The sequence below is a fragment of the Filicampus tigris genome, chromosome 5 (genome assembly GCF_054856515.1).
Source record: "Filicampus tigris isolate MCC_2025a chromosome 5, RoL_Ftig_1.0, whole genome shotgun sequence".
NCBI lineage: Eukaryota > Metazoa > Chordata > Actinopteri > Syngnathiformes > Syngnathidae > Filicampus > Filicampus tigris.
In genome coordinates, this window is record NC_141221.1 from 29,241,799 (window position 1) to 29,260,867 (window position 19,069).

General features: G+C 41.5%; 2 protein-coding genes and 1 long non-coding RNA gene across 3 annotated transcripts in view; 2 read left to right on the top strand and 1 right to left on the bottom strand.

Moving 5' to 3' along the window:
* Positions 1-1,492: 1,492 nt before the first annotated feature.
* LOC147148028 (uncharacterized) lies at positions 1,493-17,731 on the bottom strand. The gene is made up of 3 exons (XR_015086870.1): positions 17,552-17,731; positions 1,904-1,966; positions 1,493-1,828 (listed from the first exon to the last, which is right to left on the bottom strand). It is a non-coding gene; the product is annotated as an uncharacterized LOC147148028 (long non-coding RNA).
* LOC147148029 (uncharacterized) lies at positions 11,238-14,092 on the top strand. Its single transcript, XM_086030928.1, has one exon. The coding sequence runs from the start codon at positions 11,314-11,316 to the stop codon at positions 11,956-11,958; it is 645 nt and encodes a 214-aa protein (XP_085887054.1). The 5' UTR covers positions 11,238-11,313; the 3' UTR covers positions 11,959-14,092.
* The window catches only part of LOC147148030 (amyloid-beta A4 precursor protein-binding family A member 1-like), a 146,805-nt gene continuing 144,031 nt past the window's right edge, over positions 16,296-19,069 (top strand). Inside the window, exon 1 of the mRNA XM_086031204.1 lies at positions 16,296-16,774. Within this exon, the coding sequence (XP_085887330.1) occupies positions 16,688-16,774 (87 nt within the window). The 5' untranslated portion in view covers positions 16,296-16,687. The remainder of the gene's footprint in view (positions 16,775-19,069) is intronic.

A 19,069-nucleotide genomic window follows, 5' to 3' on the forward strand; every position in this document is an offset into this window, starting at 1 on the left:
ATGGATAGGTTTATTCTTGTGGGCATATGGAGAGTGAAATACCCTAACAGCAGAGCTTTCACTTGGAGCAATAAAAATGGTTCAAGTCAGTCAAGGATTGACTTTTGGCTAATTTATGAGAGTTTTGAAACAGCTAATGTTTAAGTAGTATTTTACCTACTTCTCTTACAGACCATAAAGCTATACACCTAAAATGTAATCTGTCCTCCTCTAATAATACTAATTTATGGTCAACATACTGAAAACTCAACTGTTTGCTTTTATCGAATGGAGATGTCAAAAATGAGATTACTAGATTGATAGCATATTATTGGACCAAAGCGAAATTAGAAAAACAATACGGCCTTAATTGGGAATTACTTAAATATGAGATTGGCAAGTATTTAAGGAAATTTGGTAGCCTTCAAGCCAACTTGAGACGATCTGAAGAAGTTAATATAGTGGCACGAATATCCCAGTTGCTGCAAAAGAAGTGATTTAACAGAGGAGGATAAGGTGGAGTTAAATCATTTACAGTTGAAGTTAGATGAGTTGTATACGTTGAAAGCAAAGGGAGCATACATCAGATCCAGAGCGAAATCGCTTGAAGAAGGTGAACAAAATTCTCACTATTTTTTTAGTTTAGAAAAACATCGCTGCAAAAATAATACCATAAATAGGCTTAACATTAATGGGACTGTCACAGAGAACCACAGTGTGGTATCCAGTTTTTGTAGTAAGTTTTATGAACATTTATATACTTCAGACTTTTGCCAGGAGTCTGCTGGCAGGTTATTAAATTCGATTACAGTTAAAACTATTGATCAAAGTCAAATGGATTATTGTGATGAACCAATCACATTAGAAGATATAAAAACTGCAATAAATCTCTTTGAGAATAATAAATCACCTGGTACAGATGGAATAATTTCAGAATTCTATAAAGAATTTTGCAAGCCTTCTGGTTCCTTTCTTCTATGAGGTTTTTGTGGAGAGTATTGAAAAAGAACAACTTCCGCACTCTGTCTCAAGGGAGTATTACCCTGATACCTAAACTTAATTAAGATGCTTTACTTATTGATAACTAGCGGCCGATCTGTCTACTTCATAATGACTATAAGATATTTGCTATTATATTTGCTAAGAGACTGTAAGAGAATGTACCAAATTCTATTATTGATGAAGAACAGTCTGGCTTCGTGACAAATAGACACATAATAAATAATGTTAGATTAGTTATTATTGACATTATTGATTATCCTGATTTAATTCAAGATTAAGGATTCATTCTTTTCTTAGATTTTCGCAAAGCTTTTGATACTGTAGAGCACCAATTTATTTTTCAGTCTCTTTAAAAAATCGGATTTGAATGTTATTTCTTTTACGGCCATTAAAATACTATATAAAAATAGTAATAGTTCTATCAAATTGAGCGGTGGTACTTCCCCTAGATTTAGGTTGTCCAGAGGGATAAGGCAGGGTTGCCCTGCCTCTCTGTACCTGTTTCTGATAGTGGCCCAGTTACTTGCAGAACACATTAAATCCAGTTCATTGAAAGGGATCTCTTTGATTCATAGAGAGTTGTTTATCACACAACTTGCGGATGACACTACTCTCTTTTTACAGAATGAGAACCAAATACCTATTGCATTTGAGGTGATTAAAGGTTTCTCACCAGCGATAAGGGATGCTGTCCAGCTGAAGAAGGAGTCTATCGGGCTTTTTTGGCCTGCGGGACTCCGGAGACAGCTGACGGGTACCGGCTGGCCAAGTGGAACGCAGCTTCGACGGTTGCTGAGGCAAAAACTTGGGTATGGGAAGAGTTTGGTGAGGCTGTCAGGGAATTCCACTTGGAAGACCGAGACAAGCCTTGTTAGATGACTGTAAAAAGCAACTCAGACCAGCCAAGATTGACTTTTCTTACGTGCGGGACAGTGGAGATCACTCGTGGTGGTTGCTCCTCCAGTCTGTCAGCCTCCATGTTCGCCTTTTATTCAGTACAAGCAACATGCATTCAAAGATACAGAGACATGACAATAGCAATACTTCCTCTTCTGCACATTGCACCAGTCTGCGGTTAAACATCTTCTCTTACAGACATCCTGTTTCACACTTTGCACAGCACATTTTATTGCAGATGGAGACTGTGTGAGACATGACAATAGCGATAGTAGAGGAAAATGTATTTTAATGCCTCTCGAAGTGGTCAGATGCACACAGTCGCGGATGCAATCTGATCGCCGTTTTTAATAGCAGAACGTAACGAAAAGAACACATTCACACAAGATCTGCTGGTGGCCAAAACTCAACCCCATGCGCTCAATCAGCAGTTGCCTCCCCACACAGCTCCAACTCCCTGGCATCCCGCCGGTCACAGTAGCTGCAGCCGCCAACAGCACATGCATGTGCCACATGCAGCCACCATGCCACTTAGACTTCCGGTTCCCTGAACGACATCAGCCACTGCAGTGCAGGACGATCCGTCCTGATGGTGAACGGCACGCCGCACAGGTAGTACTTGAAATGACGCGCAGCCAAAACAACTGCTAGCAGCTCACATCTGGTGTCACAGTATCGTCGTTCACTCTGATTGAAAATGCGGTTGAAGTAGGCCACCGCCCTTTCACCTTCTGGCCCAACCTGCGACAACACCGCCCCCATGCCGACATTGCTAGTGTCCGTATTCAGCACAAAAGACAAGGCTGGATCAGGTGGAGTGAGGAGCACTGATTGAACAGGATCATTGATAAGGGCATTTTTCAGGCTGGAAGATGCCTCTTGACACTCCTGCGTCCACAAAAAGGGTTGGTTGTCCTGAAGAAGCCAAAACAAGGGCATCCCGATGCAAATCCTCGCACAAACCGTCTGTAATATGAGGCAAGCCCCAAAAAGCTCTTAAGCTGCTTCTGATCTCTTGGGGCTGGCCAGTCTTTGATGGAGCTGACCTTCTCCTCCAGTGTGCTGATGCCCTCCCCATTTACTCTGTGACCCAGGAACTCCATATTGTTTGGGAATAATTTGGTTAACTCACCATGACATCATTGTATTCATATCATATCGTTTAATCCAGACTAAGGGAGTTCATCTGTGAATGATGATTGCTGAATATAAAAGGGATCACGGAGGCCATGTGTCTGTAACATAATAGATTATTTATTTAACATTGTATTTCACACTTCAATGTAAACAGCATAAACATATTTTAAACAAAAAATAAATAAAAGAGCAGGTGCACTAGTCCCTTGAATCATTTAAAAAATAGAAGAAAATAAAAAACCTCTAAAGCAGCAGCAGAGTTGTCAACATCTTTAAACTATAAAACATTTAAAAGTTAAAAAGCAGGTGTACTAGCACCTGAGTTGTTTACAAAAATATAACATTAAGATAAAAAAAACTTTGTGAAACTGCAGCAAAATTAGAACAAAAATATTAAAAATAAAAGAGCAGGTGCATTAGTCCCCTGAGTTAAAAATATATAAAAAATATATAACAATAAATAAAACTCTCTGTTAAACAGCAGCAAAGTTTAAATATCTTTAAACAAAAACACAAAATATGAAAAATTAAAATATGATTGCTGTACTATACCCGAACCGTTTTGATTCACAAAATTTCCTGCCTTTCTGACAGCATATTCAAGTCAGAGCAGAGCTGTCACAAGAGAAGGAGGAGAGCTATTCCTACATCTGTACGTGTCTGTGACTCTGCACCCTCCTTCCGGGGTCAGCAATTACCATCTCAGTCTCACAGGTTTTTGGCCAAGAATACCAGTTTATCCACCATTGCAGTCTTGAGACAAGAACGTTGGCAAGTGACAATGTTCCCACTTGTACTAAAAAGCCTCTCCGATGGGGAGCTTGCAGCAGGAATGCATAGATACTTGCGGGCAAGCTTGGCGACTCGTGGAAAGTTTACTTGGTAAGTTTTCCACCATGCAAGTGCATCTTCATCTTTGTCTATGGCAGGTAGCTGTTGAACTCTGCTTCCACAGACTCCCTTTGGGTCGGAGAAGAAGCACCTGTTGCTTCAGCTCTGCTCTCTAATAACTTGAATAAAATTCCGAAGGACATCTTGGTTTTCTTTGCCTGGGGTGGGTCAGCAACTGTGGGATCCTCTTCAGTGCTGCAGCTTGATGTCTCCTGGGCGATCAGTTCTGTAGTCACTCTGGCCTTGATTTGAGTCTTTTTGTCTACATCAATGAAGTCCATCTTGAACTAGGGGTCCACACAAGATGCAATAGCAAGTAGCTCATGGGTGTCTTCATCTTCATATTTCTCATTGGTATAGTCCAACATCTCTTTTTTCAATTTCTTGGTCAGATCTGTGTCCCCATCTTGCCCTTGCAGCAATGATGTGATGAAGAGGTGAAGAACTGGGTTGATACAGGAGACACTGATGTAGTCTTCACCTGAAAGGGCATCTGTGAAATCAAGAAGTGGGCCAAGAGACTTACTGACAGATTCAAGGACATCTACAACTTGCCAGGTTTGGATTAGATGTGGCGCCTTCTTGTCCTCAGACAGGACCAGAGCTAAGGCCTTCTGTTACTCTTGGATCCTGCTTATCATCATCTGTCTGAAGCCCCTGATCATCATCTGTCTGGAACTCAATCTGCCTTCACATTCCCTTATAACACAATTGTGTTATAAGGGAATGTGAAGGCAGATTGAGTTCCCTTTGGGCATTTTCAAGAGCAGCTCTGGCCTTCCAGCTGTGCGAGAAGTGACCCACCAGCTTCTTGCAGACACCTGCAGCATGCTCAATCTTGTCATTCTTTTTCACTACATATTCTTAAAGGGGGAAAATAAAGGAAAATACACTCAGAATTTATTATTTCTGCTATCAGTTTATTTATAAACTGACTGACTTATCATCATGATGATTATCATCGTTATGATGATTATCATCATTATGATGATACATATTGATTTTTATTTATACATTAAAGGAGTAGTTCAGCCCCAGAATGACTTTTCCCTAATGATGACTCATGCCATGGAGACTTGAGTACAGTACAATCATTTTTTTGTATTTGTCATTTCCAGAGCTGGGCACTTGACCCTTTTTTGCTGGTCCGGCCGCGACCCTCCACCCTTGACCTGGGTACCCTTCCGGCCGCGACCCCCCGCCCTTATTCATAAAAATGATTTTTAAAAATTTTTAAAAAACTTTACATCTTACCAAAAATATTTGTCTTCTAATTCAATTAATATTATCATTTTCATTATAATAAATGAAAATTGTCTAAAAACAAGGTGATATATGTCTTATCTTAAATGTAGTGAGATTTGTTTGGACCATAAACGAGAGATTTTAACTATAAATAAATTTGTATTGTATTGTATTATAATTATATATAAATATTAATACATTAACCATTGGCTAATATTAACTTACCAACTGCAAGATGCAGCCTGTGCCCAAAGCACTGCAGCCTGGTCCACTCGTTTAGGGCAGCTCTCACCATGTTTGCAGCATTGTCTGTCGTTATACAGACTAGACGTTCCTCATTCAGGTTCAAAGCAGCCAGGCCTCTTTCAGCCCCGCTGCAATATTGTCACTTGTGTGAAGATCCTGGGAAAATCCAGTTTGCAAACAGCGACTTTTGAGTTCAAACTTCATATTAATGAAGTGGATGGTCAGACTGATGTATGGTGCTGTTGTTCAGCCAGATCACAAGTCCGTTGTAACTGCATAATGTGCTGCTTGCAACAGCTCATTTTCAACATGTACCTTCTGTTTATTATACAGCTCTGGATGGCCACTTGAGAGAAATATGTGCGTGATGGCATTTCATACAGTTTGTCGAGCGTGTGGACCATTTTTTTAAACCCCTCTTTCGTGACATGTCTTTCGCCAGGTGAAAAGTTATTGCATCCGTAATTTGTTGATGCTGTTTGGACTTCTTATCATACGGTGTTATGCTGGCATAACAATTAAAAACCGAGTGAGGTCCACCTCATTTTTACTAAGTCCCACAGCACCTGCCATAGCTGCTCCCGCTGCTCAACATCCAAACCATCACAGTTCTTTTCCCAAATGGACCGGATTGCCTTTGCCCGGTTCTCTGCTAGGTGACCCGGGGTTACGTTCCCTGGCATGGCTGGGCTGTGGCCGTCACTGTCCACACCCCCAGCAGACAACAAGGCATGCACTCCAACCACTCCCAGTCTCATGCTGTGCTGGGCAAGTATTAATGGCACACGTCAGCTCCTACACCCACGCCGGTCTACGCTCCTCCCATTCTGGGAAATTCTTGTCGAAACGGGGCAGTTTGGTGTCTGCAGTGCCCCCTTGGCTGCAATGTCCCTCTCCGTGGCGAGAGCAAGCGCCTCTCCCAGGGCTGCCGGGTGAGCAAGCTGCACATGGAGCCGCAGCTCATCTGGTCTGATGACGAACTGATGATGGCTTGGATGAACTGATCGCGTATCAGTTCATTTTGGATCTCATTTGGCATTCCAGCATACGCCCGCTGACCCAGGCTCTCGATCTCATGAGCGAGATAACGGATGTCGATCACGGTGCTGAACTCACAGCGCAGGGGGTCTCTCAAATTAAATTCTCCAAAGCACCTGCAAACCCACCAGCACGCTGTAATCGAGTCTCTCTCCGGGGCTCAGCACAGCAGACAGGAGGTAGCGTCCTCCGTCAGCGAAAGCGCCAACTGCACCGCTTTCATCTTATCCGGCCAATCCGCTGCATCAGCCACCAACTCAAACTGTGCTCTGTAAGCCTCCCAACTCCCCTTTCCGGAGAACTTAAGTGCCTTCATAGCGTGCCACGCCAGGCCCAGAGCACCGCCATGCACGTTCACATTCTCGCCCGTGGCGGCAGCGTCATAGCGTAACCCCGTTTTGGGCCCACGCTCATCTTGGCGTGAAACAGCAGCGTTATGGTGGCTGCACTCAGTGCAACTTGACTCAGGTGTATCAATCACCGCACGGCACGGTTTCCTCTTTCACCTCTCGTCGGACAAGGGGATCGCCGAACATCTTCAAAGCGTGCGACAAGTGAATCCGAAACTTCTGACACCTAATGGAATGTAATGCCTCTCGAAGTGGTCAAAGATGAACACAGTCGCTGATGCAATATGATCGCCGTTTTTAATAACAGAACGTAACGAAAAGTACACATTCACACAAGAGCTGCTGGTGGCCACAACTCACGCCCATGCGCTCAATCATACAACTGACTCCTCGAGCCTAACTTCTCTCCCAACCTGGCTCGTGCCCCCTCTATGATGTCCCAGTGTTTTTTTTTTTTTTTTACAAATTCCATCACTACTACAGATGTCGTTATTTGCAAAATTATATTTTTCCTATAAAAGGCTCCTCAAGTATTTTAGAAAAATTGAGGTAAATGCGAAACAGGTCTATAATTTTATATCTTCCTTTTCATTTCCTCGATATAGTTAAGCCGTCTAGTACCTATTGATTGACAGGAATCTTTATACAATCAAGGTCTTGATGTAATGTGTTATAGACAGGAGTGCACATAACTGGTACGCAGGTACGCATGCGCAACAGAATTCACTGATGTGTACCATCATTTGCGTCACGACGCGCATTTGCGTACCTGTACACACTAGTGGTGCAGTGGAACGAATCATCTTTGATTGGTAAGGATCAAGCATCAAATCGGCATGGGCACGATCCACAGAATGGTTGGTGAAAAACTGTGCCTTTCATGCCTTTCAGGGTAGTATTTTTTTACGTTCCCCAAATTTACCATTTTCCCAATATTTCCCATTTTTCACCCCCCAAAAAAACATTCATTTCCAATGGCACTTTCAACATTTTACCATTTCCACCATTCCGATTTCAAATTGACAAGACTTAACTCATTCAACTCACTATGGAAAAGCTTTTCAACACACCCACAATTCCTACTTCCCAAAAATTCAACTAATTCACCCGTAAAAAAACCCACAAAATTCAACCATTTATTCCCATTGCCATATTCAACAATTAACATTTACATCACTCCAATGTGAAATTCACAACATTCATCTCATTCGACTCATATTGGTCAAGCTTTTCAAGATAAGATAAGATAAGAAGATAAGAATGCCTTTATTGATCCCACAGTGGGGAAATTTTCATTGTTACAGTAGCAAAGATATAGGTCACACAGGGGCGGCGGCATAATGTGGCCATTAATGTATAACATTAACACACCCCAAATTCCTATTTCCCACACATTCAAGTCATTCTCCCTTAAAAAACCCACAAAAATCCAACTATTCACCATTCATTTGGCACATTCAACTTTTCACATTTACACCATTCCAATTTCCACAAATTCAAGTCATTCAACTCATTCAGCTCACATTCAACTTTTCAACACCCTCAAAATGTCCTACTTCCCACACATTCAAGTCATTCACCCTTAAAAACCCACAAAAATTCAACTATTACCATTCATTTCCATTGGCAGATTTAACTTTTAACATTTACACCATTCCAATTTCCACAAATTGAACTCATTCAACTCATTCAGCTCACATTCAGCTTTTCAACACCCCCAAAATTCCTACTTTCCACACATCCAACACATTCACTCTTAAAAACCCACAAAAATTCCACTATTCACCATTCATTTCCATTGGCAGATTTAACTTTTTGCATCTACACCCTCCCAATTTCCACAAATTCAAGTCATTCAACTCATTCAACTCACATTCAGCTTTTCAACATCCCCAAAAGTCCTACTTCCCACACATTCAACTCATTCACACTTAAAAAACCCACAAAATTTCAACTATTCATCTTTCATTTCCATTGGCAGATTTATCGTTTCGCATCTACACCATTCCAAGTTCCACAAATTCAAGTCATTCAACTCATTAATCTCACATTCATCTTTTCAACACCCCCAAAATTCCTACTTTCCACACATTCAACTCATTCACACTTAAAAAACCTACAAAAATTCACCATTCATTTCCAGTGGACCAGTGTTATTGCCCCTTGGTCTCCCCAGTGCGGCGGCCATCTTGGGCAGGGACATTAGCTAGACTGGGGATACTCATCCCGAGGTCTCTCCAGTGCGGTGGCCATTTTGTGCAGGGACATTAGCTAGACTGGGGATACTCACCCCGAGGTCTCACCTGTGCGGCGGCCATTTTGTGCAGGGACATTAGCGAGACTGGGGATACTCACTCCGAGGTCTCACCTGTGCGGCGGCAATTTTGTGCAGGGACATTAGCTAGACTGGGGATACTCACCCCGAGGTCTCCCCAGTGCGGCGGCCATCTTGGGCAGGGACATTAGCTAGACTGGGGATACTCATCCCGAGGTCTCCCCAGTGCGGCGGCCATTTTGTGCAGGGACATTAGCTAGACTGGGCATACTCACCCCGAGGTCTCCCCAGTGCGGCGGCCATCTTGGGCAGGGACATTAGCTAGACCGGGGATACTCACCCCGAGGTCTCCCAGTGCGGCAGCCATCTTGGACATGTTGTTCAAAAGTATTGGGACACTCAGAATTTTCATCCTTATGTGTCCCTAATGAAGTGGCCATGTTGTTCAAAAGTATTGGGACACCCCGATTTTTCATCCCCAGGTGTCTCTAATGAAGCGGCCATGTTGTTCAAAAGTATTGGGACACCCCGACTTTTCATCCCCAGGTGTCCCTAATGAAGCGACCATGTTGTTCAAAAGTATTGGGTCACCCCGATTTTTCATCCCCAGGTGTCCCTAATGAAGCGGTTAGGGATGTGTGCGACTAGTCGTTTAACCGTCTACGATTTATTAAATTGTTTAGTATTTCACTAGTTGGTTAAATGCTGCATTAAGAATCACGCATCTTGTTCCTCACGCCTCGGCCTCTGTGAACAAGCTGAGCACCAAGAAAGAATTGAATTAAAAAATTAAATAAACACACTGTCCTCAATGTTTGGGCTAAAATAGCCCCTACTGTAAATACACAAAACATTTGCATTTTAAACTTTGAATTCAATATGTATTAAATTTCAAGTTTTCTTGGTTAGTCGAATTAGTCTAAACGACAAATTAGTCGAAATTCTCATCCCTAGAAGCGGTGTAAGAATAATAATGTATATCATGATTCATGTGTTGAATATTATTATTAAGATTGTTAGCTTTATTATCTTAGCTTATTATCTTTAGCTTTTCCCATATCTTGGCTCAACTTGCTTGATGTGCTTTGCTTCCACATATGTTAATGGCTCACACACACGCACACACACATAGACAATTTCAGAGTGTTCCAGCTGCTTTCGCTCCCCTTTCCCTTAGAGCTGGAACACCTTTGTAATCAGGGCCTCCTAAGAAAATAAAAAGAGAGGAAGCGCAAGAGCCGGTGTCACTTCCCTGCGCTCTTGCAAGAATAAGACAATATTGTGCCGAGTGTCTTCTCTCATCATTGTGTGCGTTGTTTACTAATGTCTCACTTGGTGTGAACCTGACAAGCCATGTTGTTCAAAAGTATTGGGACACCCCGATTTTTCATCCCCAGGTTCCTTCCTTCCCGATATTCCTTCCTTGCTTCCTAGTGTCCTTTCTTGATCATTTCTTTGCCTCATCCTTTCTTTTCTATTATTTTGTGTTCTTACTTTTTCTTTCTTGCTTGTTTTCCTTGCCATCTTGGTTCCTTGCTTCCTCCCTTCCTTTGATTCCATCATTTTCTGTTTTCCTTCTTTTTCACCTGACTTCCTTCTTTCATTGTTTCCTTACTTCCTCTTTTCTTGTTTCCCTTCTGATTTTTTTCAAGGTCATTCAACTTCATTCTACTTCATTTAACTTCATTCCAACGCATTCCAAGATTTCCATTCAGCTTCCTTCGCCTTCACACTTCACAGTTCAATTTCTCCAGAAATTGCATTCTCTAGTTAGCTAGTAGTACAACAGCTGCCTTTTGGATTACTTTTTTTTTTCTTTAAACTTCTTTTTCTATATTGTGGACCTAGATTACTTTGTAATGTGCTGTCGTACACACGTCGTACACACACGCGCTGCACCGCCGCGCCGACTCGCAGCAGATTCGCCGGAGGGACGAACGATGAACGAACTAGTCTTTTTCCCCCTGCATCCTTTCTTCTTCTTTTTTTTGAGACTACTCTGAAGATTTTTTGGAGCAGCAGATCGCCGATTCCATCAGTCTCGGCCGCACAACAACTCGGACACCGGCGGACTTCCTCGCCTGCCCTTCAGCTGCTCAACTGCCTTCATCCACCGGGTGACTACACGCAATTATGTCCTCGTGAACCACTTACACTCGTCTCATTGAAAGGCTTTCCCTGCTAGAGGTACGTATCCGTCAGCTAGAGCAGAATAATGCCGTAACCGTAGATGTGGCGGACACAACTGTTAGTATGGGTTGTAGCCAACCAGCTAGTCCGGTTAGCATCAGCCCTAAGCAGCCTGCTAATCGCGGTGAGCCTGTTCAGACGCATAACAGATTCAGCCCGTTAGCTAGTCCCATTCCACCTCGGTCTACTGGCTCCCGCACTTTAGTAATAGGTGACTCCGTTACGCGTAACATTAAGATAAAAAATCCAGCCACCGTTATGTGTATTCCTGGGGCCAGAGCACCCGACATTGAAGCTAATCTCAGGGAGCTGACTCGCAAAAGGACTAGACACCAGCACAGGGCAAACAACACTAGGTACTCCGACATAGTGATACACGTCGGCTCCAATGATACTAGGATGAAGCAATCAGAGATCACAAAGAAGAACATAGCTAGGACTTGTGATCTCGCGAGAAAGATCAGTCGGCATCGAGTAATTGTCTCTGGCCCCTTGCCTGCGAGAGGCAATGATGAGAGGTTCAGCAGATTATTCTCGCTTAACCGGTGGCTGGCTAGCTTTTGTAGTGAGCAGGGACTGCAGTTTGTAGATAATTGGCCTTCTTTCTGGGGCCGACCCGACCTGCTTAAGGTGGACGGCCTTCACCCTAACTGGGAAGGCACCATCACTCTTTCTAGAAATATAGATTACTGTTTGAGCCTTACATGACAGTTCATATCAGAGCAGGTCGGGTTACAGGTGATTAGCGAGCCTGTAAGAACGCGTATCGAGTCTGTAAGGCTAGAGTTAACTAGCGCTATGCTAGACTCTGACAACACACATAGTTTTTTTATTTTGATTAGAGCCGTACACACCACATATTCCTGCATCACATAGCGATATTGTTTCTACTGAGGTGGTGAAATATGACTATAATAGTACTCGGAAGCCGATAAATAACTACCATATTCCGACAGTCGTACCCTCCCGCTGCGCTTATAGTTGTTTGAGGTAAAATACAGGACCCAGGGAATGCAATCTTATTAATATTATGATTAGGAATCCTATTATGGGCAATTATGAGGCCTCGCCTCCAAACTTCGTTAGTTCACATGTTGCGCGCCCTCATAAGAAAGGCCCATATTTATGAATCTGATTTCAAATTTAGCACATCATGCAGATAGTATAGTGATTATGGGTGACTTTAACATTCATATGAATCGCCCGTTGTAACCACTTACAGCGGCGTTTAGGACAATAATTGACAAAGCGACACATAAAAATGGTAATACTTTAGATTTGGTATTAACCCGAGGTTTAGCATGCTCAAATGTAATGGTGTTACCGTATACTACTGTTATGTCTGACCATTACATTATAAAATTTGAAGTGTGGGCTCATTACCATCGCCCTGACCACAATCAAAGCTTTAGCAGACAAAATATTAGTTCTTCAACCACCGCTGCGCTGTCTGAGCTACTGCCTTGGGAACTGAGTCAAGCTATATTGAATCCCTGTTGAATTTCGCCAATACTGATGTTAGTAGGGTTATTATGGCTGATAACTGTCTGACAACCCTATCTCTTTTTAAAATAGTATCTCTTGAAAACCTAACAAAAATAGGCTCGACCCGCTTCCTGGTAAACTCATCAAAGAATTGTTTACAACCCTAGGACCCTCCGTCTTATATATCATTAACTTATCACTCACCTCGGGCACTGTACCAGCAGCCTTTAAAACCGCTGTTTTACGACCTCTGCTTAAGCGGCCAAATCTTGATCCAGAGAACCTCAGTAATTATAGGCCGGTTTCAAATCTCCCGTTTATTGTGAAAATTCTCAAAAAAGTTGTAACGCAACAGCTTAGTGACTATATGGCTGCTAATCATCGATTTGAAATTCTTCAGTCAGTCCATCACTCAACTGAGACGGCTTTTGCTAAAGTGACTAATGATCTTCTCTTAGCTATGGACTCCAACACCTCATCAATACTACTCTAACTTGACCTTAGTGCTGCTTTTGACACCGTCAATCATAACATACTATTAGAACGCCTTGATGCCTTGAAGGATGTGTTGGTATCTCAGGCTCAGCACTTTCTTGGTTTAATTCTTACCTCTCAGAAAGGACGCACCGTGTTATTCATGGCAATGTGACTTCTGAGTTTTGTAAAGTTACATCTGGAGTCCCGCAGGGATCCGTACTAGGACCCCTATTGTTTAGCATCTACATGCTTCCGCTTGGTGATATTATACGTAAATATAACATTAGTTTTCATTGTTATGCTGACGATACCAATTATATATGCCGCTCGCGATAACAAACCCAGCTAATTGCTGTAATTTAGAGGCGTGCCTTGCCGAGATTAAACAATGGATGTCTCTCAATGTTTTGCTTTTTAACTCCAGTAAAACCGAGATGTTCATTATTGGCCCTGCTCGTCATCGGCACCTATTTAAGAACACCACTCTGAGGCTCGATAAATGTACTAATGCCCAAAGTGATTCAACTAAAAATCTTGGTGTTGTATTCGACCCAAATCTGTCTTTTCAAATGCACATTAAGAACATTAATATTCCTATCTCGTCGACTTAGTGATTACGTATGTTCCGATCCGAAACCTTCGGTCACAAAATGCTTTTAGTGATCCTGAGTGCCAAAAAGAAGTTCGCAGACTCTAGAGCATTTTCTATTCGGCCACCGATGCTTTGGAATGGAATTAGGGGCACTACCTCAGTAGAAATGTTTCAAACATGACTTCAGACTTATTTGTACGATTCTGCATTTAGTTGAACTGTTTGTTTTGGCTTCTTTACTGCCGCTTCTATTCTTTTTCTGCCCCCTTTTCCCAGGCTTGGAAATCAGGTGATGACGACCGAATTGGAGGTTGCTGTTTCGATCCAACAGCAACTGACTGCTACAAGACTGGAGGCTGACCACATCCTCGGAGGCACTGTTATGGAGATTTCTACATTGACGACCATTGGGCCCCTGCTCACTTTATCAGTGTCATCTTCCTGCAGCACTTCATTTGATTAACTTTCACATCACTTTAACAAACACTGTATAGTACTATAATGTGTGTGACTTGACTTGTCCATGTTTTAAGAAAGGTGCCTTAAATTGCACTTCAAGTCTTTATCATTATGAAAAAAATGAAAAATAAAATAATAAAAATAAAACTTTGTCTTTTAATTTAGATCAACACTTTTGCCTAATAATCGTAAGAAAACATTAAGCTCAAAATGTCTGGCAGGATACCTTGAAATGTATACACTGTACCACTTTACAAAATTGTATTAAATTGTGTTCTTAAATCCTAAACGGCCATATTAGACATTAGGAGTTGATTTTCCAAAAATTTTTTTTAATAAAATGAATGAAGACAAAGTTCTATTTAGCTTTTTTTTTTTTTTTTTTTTTTTTGCTCATACAAAAAACAATCCGTGACTCAAAATCCATGACCAATCCGAACCATGACTTATATGATCCGTTGGACCACTAGTGAGTACCAAAGACAATCTCCTGGTACTCATGTGAGTATCACATGACAAAAATTATGTGCACCCCTGATTATTATTATTCCTGAACAACCCTAATCCGAAGTTTATCTTCTATTTTGTGCTTTTATAACAGGTAATGTTTTGTGCTTTATAGCAAATTGAATTGTAGCTTGCTCTCTGTTAAAATTAAATTAAAAAAAACAACCTCGTCTTGTGCATTTGAGACTTGCTGTACCCAACCCGTACCGAACCGTGACCCCCATTCCAAGGTACGTACCGAACCGTGACTTTTTGCGAACCGTTGCACCCCTAATATATATATATATATATATATATATATATATATATATATATATATATATATATATATATATATATATATATATATACTTCAGTAAACATTTTGTTTAATTTTGTCAATGCATGTCAATGCATATATATATATATATATATATATATATATATATATATTAGGGGTGTCGATGACATATATATATATATATATATATATATATATATGTGTATTATATGCATATATATATGCATTGACAAAATTAAACAAAATGTTTACTGAAGTAACACATATAGGGACACTTCTTAACAAAGCTCTTCATAACAAAGTCCCAAAGAATACAACAATTTGTAGATTTTGTTAGAGTAAATAAGTTTCTGTACAAATTCAAAATATTTTTTTTCTGTGAGAATAGGCTATATACCTATATGCACGTACCAACTTTCAAAGCTATCGATATGGTGTCACTTTGATGGCCCCTTCACCAGCTCTGCAACACACACACAACATTCCCCGGCATTGCCTTAACTCCTCACAATGACTTGTTAGCAGAGCTGGGCATTTGTCTATGCTTTCATCCATCTATGAGTTCTCATCTATATTTCAGACCCGCCCGGTCGGACCGAGTCATCCAAACGGAACGGACTTACCGGTACCATGTCACATGCAGGTGCCCCACTCCTGACACGCCCGCAGCAAAGAATTTTTTCTTTTTAATTGTGTTGTATACCTTTCGGTCCCACAGATACAATGAATGCAATGTGTGTGTGTGTGTTGTTTTCAGAGCTGGGCATCGCCTCACCGTCACAGAGTTCCTGTCTGCATATTTGAACGACCCACCTGGTCCCAGTCTGTCCCTCGTCAGTGACAGCCAATCGGCGTTGAGAACGTAATGTCACACGCAGGCACCGCATGAGCAGACACACACACCAAACAAAGATAAAATATCAAACAAAAACAACTTACACACACACACACACACACACACACACACACACACACACGTACAGCGTAGTGATCTGTGAAATAAAAACAATATGGGGCACATGATATTGCATCTGTGGTACCGCAAGGTACACAACAGTTTTATTTTTTATTTTTTCCTTACTCAGCGGGTGAATTGGTACCGGTTAAGTCCGTTCTCGACGCGGTTTGACTGATTCGGACCGACTCGGACCACGTGGATCGCTTAAATATGCAGATGGGAACTCTGTGACGGTTAGGCGATGCCCACCTCTGGTTGTTTTTATTTGATATTTTTTCTTTATTTGGTGGTGTGTGCTTGTGCGGCGTCTGCGTGTGATGTGAAAATTATGTGCTTGAGGCCAATTGGCTGTCGCCAACGAGGGACAGACTGAGACCATGTGGGTCGGCCAGAAATACAGACCGAAAGTTGGACGATGCCCAGCTCTGCTTGTTAGTATGGGCGAGAGAGAGAGAGAGAGAAGGGTATAAGGATATGAGTTGAATTATTCATGACGGATCTGATAACAAAATAAGTGATACTGTTCTGAGTTGTAAGCGGATATGAGTCTTTGACGAGAATGATACCCGATTGTCACCTGAGGCACACACAGTGTGTTCACGCTGCTGTTGAATTGTAGACCGTCATTTAGCTGGGACATCTGCTGAAGTTGGCAGGGTTTGGACAATTATTAACAGTCATGGAAAACTTTTGGATGTACCATGTTGAGAAGCTTGAAGAGGACCAAGCCAGGCAGCAACAGACTCACCAATATGATTTAAAAGAGGTTGGGACAGTTTCTGCTGTTACTTTTATTTATAAATCAACTTAAGACCCTGCTGGCTGAACAAGCTATGCCTCTACTGCAGCTAAGCAACAGATGTGCTGCTCATTGCCGTAATTCACGGAGTAACCGACAGCACATAACTGCTCTATTGAATGTGCGTTATCGGCGCGGTCTTTCCTGCGTGTGCCATTGAATTGACGGCATTTTTCTTAATGTTCCTCACTATTAAGAGTCATTATTAGCGCTGATTAAAATATTCCTTTACAATTTGCCAAATACTCCCTCTCCAGAAGGGCGTATCATGTGCTACCGATTACTGTGTTGAATGAACCAAGTCGTAATTGCGCAACCGACCCACCCAACCGTGAGTTTCAGTCTTGTAAAGTAGTGATAAGGGTAAAAGCAAAAATATTTACAACTAAAACACTGTTTAATTCGGCAATGTGTTCGTTGCAAAATATAGTGCGACTTTTGGAGGTTAATGGGTTGGACCAGCATTGAGCAGTCTTAGTTTGTAGAAGCCAAGCTATCAAGTTAAAGGAATACTACAACGATTTTTCACAATGAGAAAACATCAACTGTAGCTTTTGGGTGCCTGTGCATACAGTGTATGCGATGAAGTGACTTTTGTAGAGTCCGGCGCCATTATTGCTGAGTACATCATGTATTTATGCCACTTAACCCCTTGGCAGTGACACACACTAATGTGAAAGCACAACAGCAATAACAACAACAGTAAAAACAACACCTTGGCGGTTAATAAAATAGTTTACTTACCAAGTAACACTGGTTCAGACGAAAGGTGCCGCTCACATCTTACAGCTGGTTCCATTAAATTCCACCGTGGCTTTTCCAATGAGTTGGGATAGGCGCGCGAACGAGATGGGACAGGTCTGCATATGTCTGGAAGTACCCGCAAAGGACCTGTTAAAATGTTTTATAGGTCTTGAGTCCATAAGCCCAATTAGCAATTCACAAAACAACTACTTACTCAATGCGTGTTTGTTTTATCTTTCAAGAAGGTATTCAATGTAAATAAAGACTCACACAAGTCGATTGAATTTTCTCGTCAGTTTTCTTTACCATCTCTGAAGTTCAGTAATCATACAATGATCAGATCTAGGCAGCTTTACCATCCACGCGAATGTTCTCACCCAAGACGGGCGAGGCAGAAAAGGGGCCCGGTCTAACATGCTGCCTTTTATGTGTGCAAAGTTTCATGACTTTTCGTGCATGTTTACATTCTCAAAATCACCATTGTGTTATTGGCAAACTGGGCATTACCATGGCAACAGCTTTTTGCAAAAAATCTCAAAGTTCGTATTTTAACATTATGAAGGCCTAAACACTCTTCCGAGCAAATATGAGGGAGATCTGTCTAACCTGCAAGGAGAGAAACATGAAAGAATAAAATATGTACTTCATTGAGCCAGTAGGTGGTGCTCCCTCTACGATGAAAAGTTAGTTCGTAGATGTCTTCAGGTGTAGACTCTCATCAAATGTGTGAAATTTTGACAAGATATCATGTGGATCACATTACAGCTGCTTTTAAAGTCAATGTGATGCCAAATTGTAAAGTAAATTCAAAATGGCGGACTTCCTGTTAGGTTTAGCACATGGCTCCAAGATACTTTTTTGTAGGTCTTGACCTTTTACATACTCCACCAAATTTTCATAGATATGTGAAACGTACAACCGGGGCTGATTCTTTAAAATAATTCTAGTGGGCGCTAGTGAGGCATTTAGTAAACAACTGCGACGTAAAACAAAAAAAAGATGATTTCACCAGGCCTGATGTGTATGCAAAGTTTCGTGAGATTTCATGCATGTTTAGACCAGCAAAATCAGCGTAGTTTGATTTGCGAACAGCCCGTTGCCATGGCGACATCTTTTTACAAAAAATCACAAATATCGTATTTTAACGTCAGGAAGGTCTAGGATTCGGCTTTTATCAAATGTCAGTAATTTTTTAGAAGAAATTATCATGTGGGACAGGTTCCAGCAGCTATTGTAATTAAAGCAAATTTATACTATAAGCTTAATTCAAAATGGCCGACTTCCTGTTTGGTTTATCATATAGCTCCAAGAGACTTTTTTGTAGGCCTTGAACTGTTATATATACCACCAATTTTTTGTAGATCTCGAAGAAACGGACAACAGGGGCTGAATTTTAAACATTTCTAGGGGGCGCTAGCGAGTTTTTATGATGAAAAATAAGTTCTGAGATGTCTTCAGGCTTTGACTCTTATCAAATGTGAGTAATTTTTATGAAGAAATTATCATGAGGGTCAAGTT

Bases quoted from the DNA above. Each gene is read 5' to 3' on its own strand.
- LOC147148029 (XM_086030928.1), top strand. From the start codon at position 11,314: ATGGGTTGTAGCCAACCAGCTAGTCCGGTTAGCATCAGCCCTAAGCAG.